At 49.9% G+C, this 15,703-nt stretch overlaps 1 protein-coding gene across 2 annotated transcripts in view; it reads right to left on the reverse strand.

Moving 5' to 3' along the window:
- The window catches only part of DPYSL2 (dihydropyrimidinase like 2), a 129,661-nt gene that overhangs the window by 67,373 nt on the left and 46,585 nt on the right, over positions 1–15,703 (reverse strand). Inside the window, exons 1-2 of one of the 2 annotated variants that reach the window (XM_044766854.2) lie at positions 3,504–3,882; positions 79–167 (exon numbers count right to left, since the gene is read on the reverse strand). In XM_044766854.2, the coding sequence (XP_044622789.1) occupies positions 79–167; positions 3,504–3,542 (128 nt within the window). In that variant the 5' untranslated portion in view covers positions 3,543–3,882. Of the gene's footprint in view, positions 1–78; positions 168–3,503; positions 3,883–15,703 lie in introns of those variants that run through there. The other variant, XM_044766853.2, reaches the window with a different exon arrangement.

Raw genomic sequence — 15,703 nt, forward strand, 5'->3', positions numbered from 1 at the left:
CTATGTATGTGAATTGTAGGTAATGCCTAAGAACACTGGAAGGGACACAAATTTGTCTATATAATTGGTTCCACTTACTTGATCAACCCATCTTCCATGTATATGTCTGCATAGAACGACTGGTCATCATTAACAATTTTACCTCCTTTGATCAGAAGACGATCACTCTGAAACAAAGAAGCAGTAAGGTCACAATACATACCTGAGCCATGGAGAACATTGGTACTAAGAAAAATGAGCTAAGGACACATTATCACTATGCAAAAGTGATGCTCAAAATGAGCCAATTTGGGAAAGGTTCAGCAACAAAGATGAACCTGTTTGTGGCAACCTATTCATCACCTGATGAGTCAGAACATACTGACAAAGCTCAAAGCTTATCCTAGTTTTAAAAAAAACCAAAAACTCTCTCTCCCCATTAGACCTGCAACCAAAAAAAAAGTCTAACAATCTCCCTTTAAAGGGCAGTGAAAACATTTCAGATAAAGAAGACAATACTTTTTAAATGGCTTTAGGCTAAATTCCATTAAAAAAAAAAATACACCCACATATAGGGAAGTCAATTCTTGGCAAGGCTTGTGTCGGGGAAAATTAACCAAAAGTCTGTTGTCATGGAATACTCTACACAAACACACTTAGTTCAACCACAGTGAGGTTTCAATTCGATTTAGTATCTTCTTATTTGCATTTATCTTTGAGCTAAATCACAGCAATTGTAGCAGAGAGAAAAGAACACTTCAAATATGCACCATTTTAACAAGTAAGCTGTTAAGAAAAAGGTAAAGTTTTACGATAAAATAGATGAGATGGCAAATTCTAAAATCTAACACCACTATGGATTGTTGATGCAGTTAGATTTCAATTGGTGCAAAAAATACATAACAAGCAACACATGAGGGCCAGGAATGCAACAGAAATGTTACATTATGACTCGTCTCTATCCCAAATGCTGTTGATGGGATGGCTGTGTTCAACGATTCACCCACACCTGTGCTACTCCAGACTGAGTTTCAATGTTACAACGTACAAAGTTGAACCACAGATTGCCCTTTTAACAGGCAAAACATTTTAAAGGCTGGTATTCCTTTTGACAATAGTTAACTCAAAATTCAGATACCAACAACATTCTCAGCATGGGTTACTTATATTTAGCACCTACCAGGAAAAGAAAACTATAGGAAACCTCTAAAAAAATATATAAACTATTAGAGATCCAGGAAAAGAAGGCACTTTTACATGTAAACGCACACCCATGGGTTTAGAAAGTATTTATTGGTTTTCTAACATAATGAAAACAGTAAGATCATTTTAATTTTGTACAAAGATACTTTAGAAAGTCAAATGGGAATATACAGTCAACAACAATTGCTGCACTTGCATAAGGTAAGTGTAAAGACCTTCACAAAATCCTGTCATCTACACGTCACCAAAGCTGCAAAACAAATATGTGAGGAGGGTGGAGATTCTTATTCCCATGACACTTAAAGCAACTGAGGCTCAGAGAGGGTGCGAAGCTTGCCCAAGGTCACGGGATCCAGTGCACTTTCCTCTATCTATAAAGATCTCCCTTCTCCCCCAATATCCAGCTTTGACAGAATAAATATTGCCTGGGAGGCAAGGAGAAGCCCTGCCCTTCACCACCTGCTCCCTTAGTCGCTGCGCCACCTTTCCCCGTCATCACTGCGAATCCCCGAGCCAACATCATGCCGAGAAAAAAATGAAACATCACAGCCCCGTTCACTGGAGCGCCTTCCAGAAGGCTTCTTACATAAGAGGCTGGACGTGGTGATGGAGGGACAGACAGCAGTGCTATAGGTCCTACGAGAATGCAAGCAGATTTTTTAAACTGTAGAGGGGGCGCTCTTTTGAAAGTCGGTCTTGTTGATTGTTTGCTTTTTAAATGTTTTCTTCCCCACACTGTCAAAATGAAACTGCCTTTTTCATTCACTAAGACAGCAAATTATTTGAAGCTTGCAGCAAATCTGCTCCCCACCCCCACTCCCCGGACTTCTTCCTCTACTGCAAAGAACACAAAATGTTGGGTTCCCCTGCGGCCGGCCCTTTGGGATTTGGGGTCTTTGGCCTTCAAAAAAAAGCTAGTACCCACCCGGCTGTAGAACAGCCCAGCTCATCCTAGCCAGTCCTCCCGAGCACACGCCCCCTCTCCTGTGCATTTGTTCCCACACCTCTCGCCTGCGGATGGGTGTGCCTCGTGCATCCAGAGGAAGACGGGGTGCCCGTGGCTAAGGAGGCAACCAGAGTAAAAGTGCGCCCTCAAATCCAGCCCTAAAAACCTCGAGACTTGTCAAAGATACTTTCAGTCTCTGCCTCAGTCCTGGGTTCCACACCAGCAATCAGCTGGTCAACTGTAACGGCACATCATTATATAACAATGAATTTCCCTCGCGTTCCTCCCTCCCCGGGATTTCATTCAGACATGTAGAGAACTAGGACTGGCGAGATTTTTCCAGGAAAGGATGGGGAGGGGGTGGAGGTGGGGGCAGGGGAGCGGCGTGAGCGAAAACCTGCGTTCATCGCAAAAGCGTCGCAAACAGATCGCTGAGATGTTTTTCTCATGATTTACAAACTAACACCCCCCGGCCCCAGAACTGCGCCGACACCTCCGGCCGCTGCGATCATTGTCTGGCCGAGGCCGAGCCATCTGCTCGGCGCGTCGCGCAGCGCCATTACCTCCCCGAGCCCGGCTCGGCGCTGTCCCCAACGCCCACCCTCCCAGCCCGCTTTGTATGCGCCAACACAGACGCCTCCGGGGCTGCAGAAGGGGCAGAAGGAGACAAGAAAGCTAGCCTAGAGCCCTCCCAGGGTCCCAGCCCCAAAGCAGAAGGCTCGAGAAAGCCGAGAAGGCCACCAAAAACCAGTCCAGGGCAACAAAACGCCCACGACTGGCCCCCCCACCCTCCTTTCCCGCTCATCACCGCGTCCCTGTTTTTCCTTCCCGTTTCCACATCATCCCGGTACACCCTGCCCTTTTCAGCATCCCTCTGCGCTGTCATTACGCCTCTAAGGCTGAAACCCGCTTTTTCTAAAGAGCCGGAGGAAGCCTTCAGAAAGCCGTTTGTGGGGGCGGGAGACACTGGGAGAATCCATTTCCCATCTCCCCATCCAGCTCCTGGAGTCCAGCCTCGCAGCACGCAGCCCGGAGAACAATATACGAGCTTCAACCATGCATATTCAATCTGGCATCCATTTGCTTACACCCCGCAGGCCAGCACTGCAGCATCTCGCTCTGACAATAAACGGATACAGGGGATCTGGCGCGCTACCTAATACGACCTTAACGCACTCAGGCTCCTATTTTAGTGCCTTACAAATTCTATATTATTGCATCTCCCACCACCACGATCGCCTTCTTTAGCAACAGGGGAAAAAAAAAAAAAAAAGTTGGGCCCCTCTTCTTCCCCCTCCTTTTAAAAAATTCCGTAGATGTTCTGTGCCACAAAAGGTTCCTGGCCGACCGCAGATTTCCCAAATACCAAACTCACCGTGATGCGTGGGATATTTTTCTTCCCCTGATAAGACATCTCTCTCCTAGGAAAAAATTAATTTCAAGAGGGCAGCTCTAGAGCAAAAATTGCCAGTAAAGAGACTTGATATTTTTTGCAGGATTGAAAAAGGTGCAACCGCTTAGCTGGTCTTGCTGATTGCAAATTCCAGGAACATAAGGGATAAATGCAATCCTCCGTCTCTCTTTCTTCCTCTCCTCCAACACAGCCCCAGCTAGGGCGGAAAAAAAGAAAGAGAGAACAGGAGGGAAGGGGGTGGAAATAAACTACAGCAATAAAAGCCTCGGTTCAAGTCGGCCACCGCGGCGCATGCGCCGCCAGCCACTCCCTTTCCTCTCAGGCAAAAGCCATCCGCTTCGAGAGAGACGAGTCCTGATTGGCCACAGGCCCGGGCTATGCAAATGAGCGCAGGCGGGGAGGGGACCAGCGCGAGAGCGCGAAATGCTGCAGTGTGCGGCGGAGGGCGGCGGTCCGAGCGTGCGCCCGAGCGGGGAGCGCGCCTTTCGCGCCCTTTCTTTGGGTCGGGGCGTCAGGCACTGGGCCTGGCAGCAGCCCCAAATGCAGCCTCAGCAGTGCAGGGACAATGGAAGGGCGAGCATTACGGACAGGGGGAGCCCAGCCCGGAGACGGGGGGCTTCAGCGCGACCTGGGCGGCACGCACCCGCTCGCGCGCGCCCCGATGGATGCCCGCCCGCGCGCCAATCCGCGGAGGCCGCCGCTGCAGTCCGCGTGGGGTGACTGCACCGAGCCAATGGCTTGGCTGGCGGCGAGCGCGCGACTGCACCGCCGGCCGGCGCCGCGCCGCCCGGGAGGGGCGCCCGAGCCCTCCCCCGCCGCCCTCGCCCTCGCTGTCGCCCTTCGCGAAGTCTCGCTCGGCCTCCGCCCAGGAGTCGACGGAGACTCCAAATGGCAGCGAGCGGAGGGATGGGGAGCAGGAGGAGGGCTCGCCGCGACCCCGGAGAGGGCGGCTGGGCTCCCCCGGGGGCGGGGAGGGCGGCGCCCGAGGCGAGGCCGCGAGGAGGAAGTCGAGCGTGCGGGCGGGCGCCAGGCTGCCGGGGCGGCTGCTGCAGACTGCAGACTGCGGCCGCCACCACGCGAGGAGGGAAGCTGTAGTCTGCTGCTGGGGATGAGAGACCGGCCCCGAGACGTCCTTTTGTGCCTTCGGGCCACAGGGAACTAGGGGGCGGGGGGAGCAGCTGCCGCCTGTTGAGGGAAAAATGGCCCAACCTCGGGCCCAGTTCGCCCCTGTAACAGCCACGCCGCCCGGACCTATTTGGAGCTTTGGGGAGGTGCGGAGGCAGTGCGCTGGTGCCTGCAGATGTGAACAGGAAAAGCTATTAGGATTAGAGCGCCCAAGGAGCCGAAGGACTTAGGGCGCTGTAGACGGCCCCCCACCACATAATGAGGCAGAAAGCGAGGAGATGAACTGAACAAGCAGGAGGAATGAAAGAAAGGAGAGCTCATATACCAAAAGAAGGGGAAACTGAGTCATGAAGCAAGCCTCCCAGAATCAGTTAAAAACAGAGGGGAGTCTTGACTCACCAGTCAGATAAACTAGTCACACTTAAGATGGCCTTCAAGGCCTCTCTTCCTGGTGCTAACAATGGAACAGGCCTGGGACCCCTTGGCTTTCCCGCTCCAAGACATGCTCTGATGCTCTTGCTTCACAATCCCTGTGGAAGAAGGCGGGTCCGGAGCAAGCTTTCAGGGGTCAACTCTGGAAAGTGGCCCAGGTGGGTAGGATGCCTGAAACATCTGGGCTGTCCCACAGCTTCGGGCCTCTCTGTTTGACATCAAACAATAGAATCCTTACATAATCTAAGCCATGGGACAGCCATGAAAAAAGAATCTATTATTTATTTATTTTTAGCATGCTTTTTGGTGAGGAGATTGGCCCTGAGCTGACATCTATTGCCAATCTTCCTCCTTTTTTTTTTTTCCTCCCCAAAGCCCCAGTCATAGTTGTATACCCTGGTTGCAGGTCATTCTAGTTCTTCTGTGTGGGACACTGCCACAGCATGGCTTGATGAGTGGAGTGTAGGAACACATGCAGGATCTGAACTGGCAAACCCAGGCCACCAAAGTCAAGTGTGGGAACTTAACCACTTGGCCCAGGCTGGCCCCCAGAAAGAATCTATTTAATTGGCTCACACCTGCTCAATAAAGATTAGCTAGATAAATACAAAATAATCCTGGGGATACTGTGGGCCCATGTTCCAGCGTCTCTGCATCTGGTCCTCCTGGCCACTTTGGATGGTTATCTGTCCAGAAGGTATAAAACGCACCCTTCACTGCGCTCCCGTGAATTCTGAAGTCCCAAAAAGAGGCTGTGGGGCAGTAGCAAGCTTCCTGGCTGGTTAATTAATTCAAGTTCCTGTTAGCCATGCATCTTGAAACTAAAATGGAAGCACTTCCTCCTCCAGCTAAGTGATGTGCTAAGAGCAAAGAGAGCGGATGGCAGCAAGGATTGGCGTCAGCCTGTAAGGGGTGAAGTCACAAGTCTGAGGAAGCCTAAGGCGGGCCCTCCTTCCAGTGAAAGCCAACTGCAGGTTCCAGCTGGGACCAGGGGAGGGGCAGCAGGGGGATGCGGGTCCTATTAGACCACAAGAAAAGTACCATTTGGCAAGCAAGTAAATAATGAGATTCAAGTTAACTTAAAATGACTTCTAATTATATTATTTATATTGTTGGTATATTTTCCTGCTCCTGAATTGTTTGATCTTAATGGATTTCACTATATCTTGTTATTTACCAATTTGCCCTTGAATGTTTTGCTTTGTAATAAAAGCCTCCAAGAGCTCGTGTCTTGGTCTTACTTGTATCAGTCTTATTTCCACAGCCACTCACATGAGGTTCTTAGTCCGTGATAATTGACATTTCTACTCATAAATATCCAAAGATGTAAGGTTTCAATGGATTTGTCCTTTCTGACTGCAGCCTATGAGTATCTGGCACATAGAAGATATCAGTAGTTTTAATTGACCCAGGAAAAGAACTGTCTGCACTCTGCATTTCTTGCCACACTTCCAGCTCGATGCAGTGCAGAAAAGTAAAGGGGATTTTCCATCCACTCTGCTCTGACAGACTGGTTAGTAGACACTGTTTTTTTACACTCTTTAGACAAGCACTCAATGAAAATTTCCTGTAAAGTTACAAATCATTATCCCAGAACCAAATATTTGAACCTCTTCTCACCATGGTTTTTCTAAATTTTCACAAAATTAAATGTCAAACATGAAAAAGCATTGTAAGATGGCCTGTTCCACACTCACGACCCCTTCCCAAAGCCCCTGGCTACCCATACTGCTCCCCCAGTTCCTGGGAAGAGCAAAATGTGGTGGCTAGATGAGACACTTGTTTAATGAAACGCTTCTTTCCAGAGCATTCCAGGTGGTCTGGGTTCTGGAGAACCCACCTAAACAGATCTGTGAGCATGCGGGGTGAGCTCTACCCAGGTGCTGTATCAGACTCTGATCCCCACTTCCTCTGCAGCTTCACCTCCCATCGCTGGGCAGCCACGCCCCCATCCCCATGCTTGGGGGCTGTGTGCAGACATGCACCAACACACACACTTGCCCCTCAAGGCAGTGTGCCTTCTCAAACCTGTGCCCTGCCTTTTGATGTTCCCTCTACCTCCCTCCGTTTTCCCTCAACACTTGCTCCTAAAAGTGAGCTTAAATGTCACCTCCTCAGTGAAGTCTGCCCTGACCCCAGCCCCTAAAGCATTAAGCACAACCTCTTTTATTCACCTCTGCTGTCACACGCTTCCCACTTTACTGTAATTATCTGTCCATTCCTTCTACCTGAGCATGACTCCAAGAAGCTAAGAGCTCCACATTCCTCTTTTTCCAGTGACCAGCACACTGTCTGGTCCATGGCGGGTGCCCTCACATTTGGTGCATAAATAAATGTTGTAATTGCTAATACAAGATAAGAAGGTTCTTCCACGTCACCACTGTGGTTTTGCTGTCAAGAAAATCCCCAACTCAGCCTTTCTCTTAGCAGTGGCGCCTTACTGGGTCTTCCTTCTTGGCAGCCCAGCTCGTCTCCTCCAAGTCCCTGAAACTGCAAGAGAATCTTGTTATAATGCAGCTTATTATTCCTTGTGTGGGTGTAGCTGCCTGAATTTTAAGCTATGCCTTCCATAAACAAAACTGCCACGTCCCACCGAGCCTGAGAGCACCCAACGCAAAATGAAATCCAGAATCATACAAGACATCTCTGATTTTTTCTCAGCACCAATTTCTTCAGTTCTTTTCTCCACCCTCCCATTATTCCATGTCCATCCTATTTTATACCATTCATCATATCTTGCCACCTACACTAAACTATCCTCACCTAAACACAACTAGTTGAGCACGATTTTCCTTCCATTCGGAGTTTGAGCTCACAGAGACTAGGGACTCTTTCGAAAGTCTTACTCATTTCCTAACCTTTGATAGGGCCCCGGCGGCGGGGGCTCAAGAGGATGGGATGCATGGGTGGATGTATGAGCATGACACCCAATCAGGATTTTTAAGATGTTCGCATCACACCCGCTGCCGGGCACTGGGGGTGGGGAGATGAAGCGCTGTCACTCGGGTGCTCGGTGCCTGGGCTGCTTTCAGTTCCTCTGCACCCTGCACAGGACATGTCCTGCCCCGGAACAGGCCTGTACTGCTCTTGGTTTCATCTTCCCACTTTGGGAAGCTGGAGTAACCATTTCTGCTTCTGTGGCCCCCCGAGCTTCTGTGAAAGTATTACGTTCAGGATGTCACCGAGTAGGGAAACTCCAAAACATAAATTTCTGCCGGGAAGAATGCAGCCTGGGTGTGGCAAAGAACTGAGAACCCCGAGTCCCTGCATTGCTGCAGTATCGACGCCAAGAGCTGCGGCCTCAGATGCAGGCTGCAGAGAAGATTAAAATTAATGCGGTGGTAAAGAGAAGGTACCAGACTTTTTCTTTGCCAAGAACTGAGGGCATTGATGAGGACACTTGAGCTGGAAGTGATGCCTTCTTCTCTACAGATGGAATCAGGCCATAACTCTCGCTTTCTTTGTGCTTGTAACCCTGAAGGGGCAAGCCACAGAGGGACAGCCAAGGGCAAATGAGCCGAGCTGCCCACCGCCTTCCCCAGTGGCTGCATCCTTTACCAGGGGGACGGAGCAGGGACCGAGGAGGGTCGGCAGTGGCTGGTCCTCTGGGTCAGATGCTGCTTTTGCCAGAACTAGAAAGACTACTGATCAACTCAGTTGACTCAGAGACTGTGAAAGCCTGCTGGAGAAATCCTCACTACACGAAGACACGGGGTCCAGTGTCCAAATCCTGTCAGACCTCAAGGCACAGAGGAAAGTGTGCACATCACAGAGTCTAGGAGACTTTGGCTTTCCCCTCTTATCTGCAATTAGCACACAGTCCTCCCAAAGACCCCTGCATTACCTACCTTCACAGCTTCCTCTGACTGCAGGTTTTCCCTGGGGTCTTTCTGTCAGAGCTGGCGACAGACAGCATCTTTCTCTGGCCGTCGTGTCTCAGGCCTGCCCTCTTGTGGCAAATGAGGAGACTGCGTTCTGGTCCCTTGGGTCCTTTGTCTGACCTGGTGCCTCAGGACCAGGACAGAACCCTGGAGATGCTTGTCCCCGTGTTCCTGGGTCTGAATCACCTGGAGTGATTTTGCCTCTGCGTCAGAATCGTCTGGGACCCCAGCTCAGACCTTCTGATTAGACTCTCCAGAGATAAGGCCCAGGAACGTTTTTTAACCAGTCTACCTCTGACCACTAGACCACCTCCACCCTCCTTTGCGGAAGAGGAAGCTCAGGGAACATGAACTAAAATGCAGGTCTCACTCCCCACCCAGGACTTTTCCCATCACCAAAGTACACCGACGGCACTGCTCTTCACCCAGGGAGAACAACTTCTGAAAGAGGGTGAAGTAGTATTATCACCATCCTCGCAATTGTCTGCCTTCTGGTGAAAGATTATGCACAGTAGGAAGGAACTAACACTGACAGCACCTGCTGTAGTCTGCTATAGCACCAGGTGCTTGAAAGACATCTTATTTATTCCTCCCCCAAAATCTTACTAGGCAAGTCTTCATATCCTTATTTTATAGACAGGTGAGTACAGCTCAAAGAAACCTTTTGTTCACGTCCACGTTCACACGAGAGTGAGAGCAGGATTCGAATCCAGGTCTGTGTGATGACCCCGAGCCCAAGAGGCTAGTGCTTTAAGTGATAAAGTACATGTTTAGCAGAAACCAGGACCCACCTTGTGAGGAAGCGGGGGTAGGTGTCTAGTGTCTCTCTCTTCACCTCGTTTACAGTCCCTGGCTGCGGCTCAAGGCTCCGAGAACTTCCATTATCCCCTCAGGACCTGTGGGCATTCCTTAGACGCTTCCCCTTGTCCCAGAATTAGTTTGCCATCTCTCTTTCCTCGTCACTCAACAGGACTCAGTTTCCCTCAGTGGCCCAGCTCTCTTCTATTGGAAACATGACAGATTAACACCAACATTTAAATGAGCAGTGAACCCTAATGTGCTAAAAGGAGAAGGCCCTGATGGGCAGAATTTCAGACAAGGCAGGCTATTTGGATAAATGAACTGCAAACCGCTTTCCTTCCCAGCCTCATCCTGGGCTACCCACCCCCAGCCCCCGACTCCGCAGCGCCCTGGTTTCCTTCCATTTCCTCCCAGGGGCCGGCTGCTGCTGCTGTTCCCTCTTCTGCCAGGTGTTGCTGGGCTGGCTCCTTCTCACCCTTCAGTACCCTCTCAGGGAGACTCCCCCGACCACCCGATCTGAAGTCAGCCCACATATCCACTACGACTCCCTGTCTCAGCACCGTCTCCTCAACAGCAAGCATCACGACTTGGAAATCTCTTTCTGTATTTGTTTACTTGGGTATTTTTAGTCTCTGCCTCTCAACTGCAAACTCCCTGAGCGAACTTGTCCTCCACCACACCTAGCAAGGACCTCACAATACTCCATAAACACCAGATGAATGAGCAAAGCAATGGCAGAAGCTTTCTAACAACCCTGTGCAGGTGTCTTCCTGGCCCTGCCCCACTGAGCCAGCCCCACAGCCTAGGTGACCGAGGCCTCCCCTTCTATCTCTGCCTCCCTGATGTAAACCCCAGGTTTTTGCAATGCCAGATGGTGAGAATTCGCCTCCTAGAACTGAGTCATGTGGCCTGGGCTCCAATCATCCATGGCAGAGGACGCGGATTCCTCTCCCACTGGGAGCCAAAGCTCCACTCCGCTTGCAGGTCCAGTTGTGGTACCTGCGGTGGGTTCCTCTTTCCAAGCCCATACTTCAGTCTGGGCCTCGCCTGCACTCAGCAAATGCAGCAGATCCTGAGGAAACTGGGCCTCCTTGGTTCAGAAGCTGTGTCAGCTCCAAAAAGAACCGAGAAAAAGTGTGAACTGTCTGCCCAGAGAGTGTAAATAATATTTCAGGAGTTTGTGTCACTTAAAAGAATCCAGCCATGCTCAAATACTGAGAACTACTCACTTATTCAAAACACCCCGTGCCTCTTGCCCGTTTGTCCAAACAGGTTCCCTGAAGACCTCTTTGGAGCAATTTATTAGCTTTGTCTGTGAATTCCTGGAAGTAGCCCATTTGGGTATTGTAAAGATTCAAAGAAACGCTGAATTTTCCTGTAATCAGATTGGTCTTCCTTGCCTCTTCCTCACTGCCCTCTCCCCTGCCCACCCCCCTTGTTTTCAAGTTAGCCAGAGTATCATTCACCATGTGCCAGCCCGAGAAGACCAAAGGGCAATCGGGAGGGGAGCTCCCAAGCTCCTCCACACGGCCTCCTCCATGTGCTATACCATGTGGTACACAGCGAGGCTGGGGGGTGATGGCAGGGGCACACCCCATGCTCCACTGGCTCCAGAGAAGATGTGCTCCTCTGCTCCAGGCCTGAGGGCTGTGTGTCCCCAAAGTGTCACCCATCCAAAGACTGAGCATCCACCAGCTTCTGAGCACATCCAGCCTCCCTGAAGATACAGGATGGGACCTCTCGGAGACAGAGCAGATAAGGAAATCACTGAAAGGATCAACAGCCAACTGGAGTTGTGCTATGAGCAAACTGTCCATCGCGTATGTGGGCCTTTAAACTACCTCTACGTGGACGGGCAACATTGACTCAGTGTAGGCACACAATCAAACCAGGGGAGGAAATCGGAGTGCCTGCATTAGTCCACACGGCTCAGGAGCTCCCTTCTGTTCCTCAGGAAGGGAGAGATAAAGGCAAATTAGTTTACTAATTAAAGTGGCCCCTTAAGGTGATTGAGCTGAGAGAGGAAGAAAGTAACCCCCGAGGTTTGAGAGACTAAGGGAGATGGTACCCTTCCTCTCTCTTCCTCTCTCCTCTCCATCCAAGGCCACCACTCTCTTTGGAGGTGTCCCCTTCTGTCCCATGTTTAATTCACTGGGACCCTGCTTCTGGGTCTTATTCTCTCCTGAAGTTAGAGTACTTTTCCAAAAGTACAAATCTTACCATGTTACTGTTCTGCTTATAATGCTTTAATGCCTCCTCAACATCTCTGGGATAAAGTCCAAAATCCTTAGCATGGGATCCAGGCTTTTTGAATGATCCAGCATCTGCCTACTTCTTTTGGCTTCCTTAGCGCTCTCTGTAGCCCTGTTTCACACCTTGTACTCCAGCCACATCAAACTCGTCACTCTCCCTGAATGTGTCAGGCTATTTGTAGCTCTGTGTCTGTGCTCACACCTCTACTGCTCCCAGCACACCCATCCCCTCTCTGACCCCTACACTGCCACCTCCTCTGTGCAGCCATTCCTGAGCCCCCAGGTAGAGCTGACCACCCCTCTGTTATGCACACTGGGCTCTGTACAGACTTATAGCAAAGCACCTGAAACAGGCACCTGCATTATTTCTTTATACGTTGTCTTCTTCTCCTAGGCAATAAGCTTCTTGAGGGCAGAGACTATACTATCTTTCTTCACCACTCACCATGGGGGCTTGCATACATACAATAGGCACATGACAAGTTCTGAAGGAATGGATGGATGGGTGGATGGATGAATGATGGATGGATGGGTGGATGGGTGGGTGAAGGATGGATAGATGAATAAATGAATAATCTCCTTGAACAAAAGTCCCAGTTATAAAATTCAATTACATCGGGACTTGAGTCTAAAATGATCTTCCAAGGCCCACAGTTCACAACCAGGCTCTGTCTTAGGCCCCATCCATTTAGTTAAAGTTCCCAGGGGGACCAGTGGGTACTCGTGACAACCATTCTCTCCTCCAGAGGAGCCTGTGGAACTGTAACTAAGGCCTGGGCTCCTCTAACTTGCTACCAGCACCACCTTGTAGTCATAGATGGATTAGGCCCTCTCTGGGAGACACAGTCCATGTTGTAGAAACTTCTAGAATCTGCAGACATGTCTCCAGACACTTCTCCTTAATGAGATAGGATTGGAGAGCTTGAACAAAGGACATCTTAACAGCACTGGCATCCTCCAGTGTGACAAATATCCTTCTTGGTTGGTTTGGCTGAAGTCCAGTAGGCAAAGGCAGGGCGATAAAGTTCACCTTGTGAACTGTCCTTTCAATCCAATATTGAGACAAATGCTCCTTTTCCCACCCCTCCCACTTTTTTTCCTCTTTTTTTCTTTTTGGCTATATCAAGTCATTTGGCCATTTGCCTACAGAATGCCAGGAGTAGTCATAATCTGATGGATGATCAAGGTTATCACCAGACTGTGGGGGTCTGAACTCTGAACTCATGACCCCTGGGGAGCCAGCAGTTTAAGCCCTTTCCTTTCAGCTCTCTTTGGGATCAAGGCCAGAGCTGGGAGATACAGTGTGAGCCTTATACAGACCCTTTCCTGAGTCCCCCGCTGCTGAGGAGGCAAGGTCTGGGCATTCACATGACAACCTCCAAATCAGAAAGGTGGAGAAGAGTGGCGGGGAAGACTATGTCAAGGCCATTGTAATTTCTACTAGCAAAGAGGCAGCAAAACTTTGTAAGGCTGCAGCATAACAATAAAAACACAGCATGCAGTATCAGGACATATGGCCATTCCCAGCTTACGCCACCCTCTCAGCCTGTGGTTTTCCATAGCCAGTTGGCCAAAATGCAGCTTACTTGCATCACTATTTCACCCTACCTAGGTTAATACTCAACAGCTGTTCCTACTGAGACAACCCAGGGTTTCCCCCACTTGCCTGTGATGGTTAATGTGGTCCTCAGGATGTCAGCCATGGTCCAACCCCTCCTCTGCCTCACCACAGACCTTCCTAGCACCGTAGGGCAGTGACTTAGCCTCTCTGTGGCTTCAGACCTTCAATAATTCCAACAGCAACTGCCTGATTCTGACCAAATGCCTGATTCTCCCCTCCCTGACCATGGCAGGGGCCTCCTGACAGCTTCCTCCAGGCCTGTTTAACCTGCAACCCTCACGCAGCTCTCCTGTGGCAATTGTGTCTGCCCACGCCAGTCTGTGTCCAACCAGGCAACACATCACTGAGAGAGACGGTGCCATTTGAAACGTTACTGGCTGTGGCTCTCAATCAAAGCATGAGGAATATAGTGGCCCCAGATGACTTCAGTCTGCACCCCAGCCTGATGGAGTCCAGGAAGTGAAATCTGATATGCATGGGAGGACCTCCTGAGGAATGGCGGACCTCGCACAGAATGGAGGACCTCCCACAGAATAGCAGGCCTCCCACAGAATGGCCGCCTGCCTGCCAGCTAGTGCTTCTCAGAGGGACCTACTCTGGGATCCCAGTCCCAGGGCTCCACTTAACTGATGGACCGCTGGCCTTTGCACCTGAGAGATACCCCCCAAACTGCCACCACTGTCACCCATTTTGCCTGAAAAGTGACTAAAGAAAGCTGAACCGTTTGATGGACTGCACCTGGCCAACTAAAGCACCAGTCCCAATCTTGTCATGAGAGTCAACTTCCTTCCATTTCCATCTTGGCATAGAAGGAAGACCCAGGACAGATCACAGCCCCTTCCCAGTGGAGGGACCAAGAGTTCTGCCTCAAGGATATTAAGATATAACTCCTTCTCCTCACACAGGGGGTGTATCTGGTACACTCATAGAATAGTGGATAGAGACAGGGTGGAGTGGAGCGATTCTCCATCCGTCTGACACTGTCACGTCCCCATAACCCACCAAAGTTACAGCCCTGAGAAGTGTCTCACACTTGAGTGTGGGACAATATGGAATTCTATGTTAATCATTCCTCTGACCCATCCCGGCTATGTGACACCTAATAAATCAATGCAGATAAAACATAACTATACATCTACGTCTAAGAAAGGGAACCACGTGTGACGTGACATTGCCTTTCATGGCCCTCCCATCCAGGGAGCTGTGTTTTGCAAAAGAACTTTCTGCGATGAGGGGAAGTTTCTATATCTGCTCTGTCCAACACAGTAGCCACTGGCCTCCCCCACCCCCTGCCACCGCCACCCTGTTCCTGTGGACCACTAGAAACATGGTTAGTGCGCCTGAGGGACTCAATTTTTTATTTTATTTCATTTAAATTAATTTCAGCTTAATAGCCCTTGTGGTTTCGGCTGTTCTGCATCAGACAGCACAGGTCCAGCGGCCAGGTCTTACGCTCGCCTCACTGATGCAGAATACACAAGTTAGCATAGGTCCAGCGGCCAGGTCTTACGTTCGCCTCACTGATGCAGAATACACAAATCACAAACTGGTGGCCCACAGGCAAGATCAGCCCAGAGACACATTTTGTTTGACTACACAGTGATTTTAATAGATTTTGAATTTGTAGCCAACATTTAAAAATTAAGACACTTCACATGAAAAAGCCACACTTCTACCTTCTTCTGGAAAATCAGAAGCTCTAGGCAACTCTAATGTCTGTTCCCAGGTGGCGCCAGGTAGCTGGACTGAGGTAGCAGCTGCCCATGGAGAAGGGGCCTGGTTTCTCCTTGCTCTAGTCTCCACACTCGCTGCCCTGAGGCTGAGTTTCGCTACTGTCTGTCATTTACCTGGACCCACTGCATGCATGACTGTTGCACATCTACCTACCTGGCTCCAGGTAGCCTTGATGTAGGTCTATTCTAGCCAACCACAGCCCTCACCCAACTTTTTGAACAAAGTTTTCACTCTGCCTGTGATTTTGAAGGGCCTTAACTATATAGAAGAAGAAAAATAACTTTTATGAAACAGCTGCTATTCACTAAGAATTGT

The sequence above is a fragment of the Equus asinus genome, chromosome 3 (assembly GCF_041296235.1).
Source record: "Equus asinus isolate D_3611 breed Donkey chromosome 3, EquAss-T2T_v2, whole genome shotgun sequence".
In the NCBI taxonomy this organism is placed as follows: domain Eukaryota; kingdom Metazoa; phylum Chordata; class Mammalia; order Perissodactyla; family Equidae; genus Equus; species Equus asinus.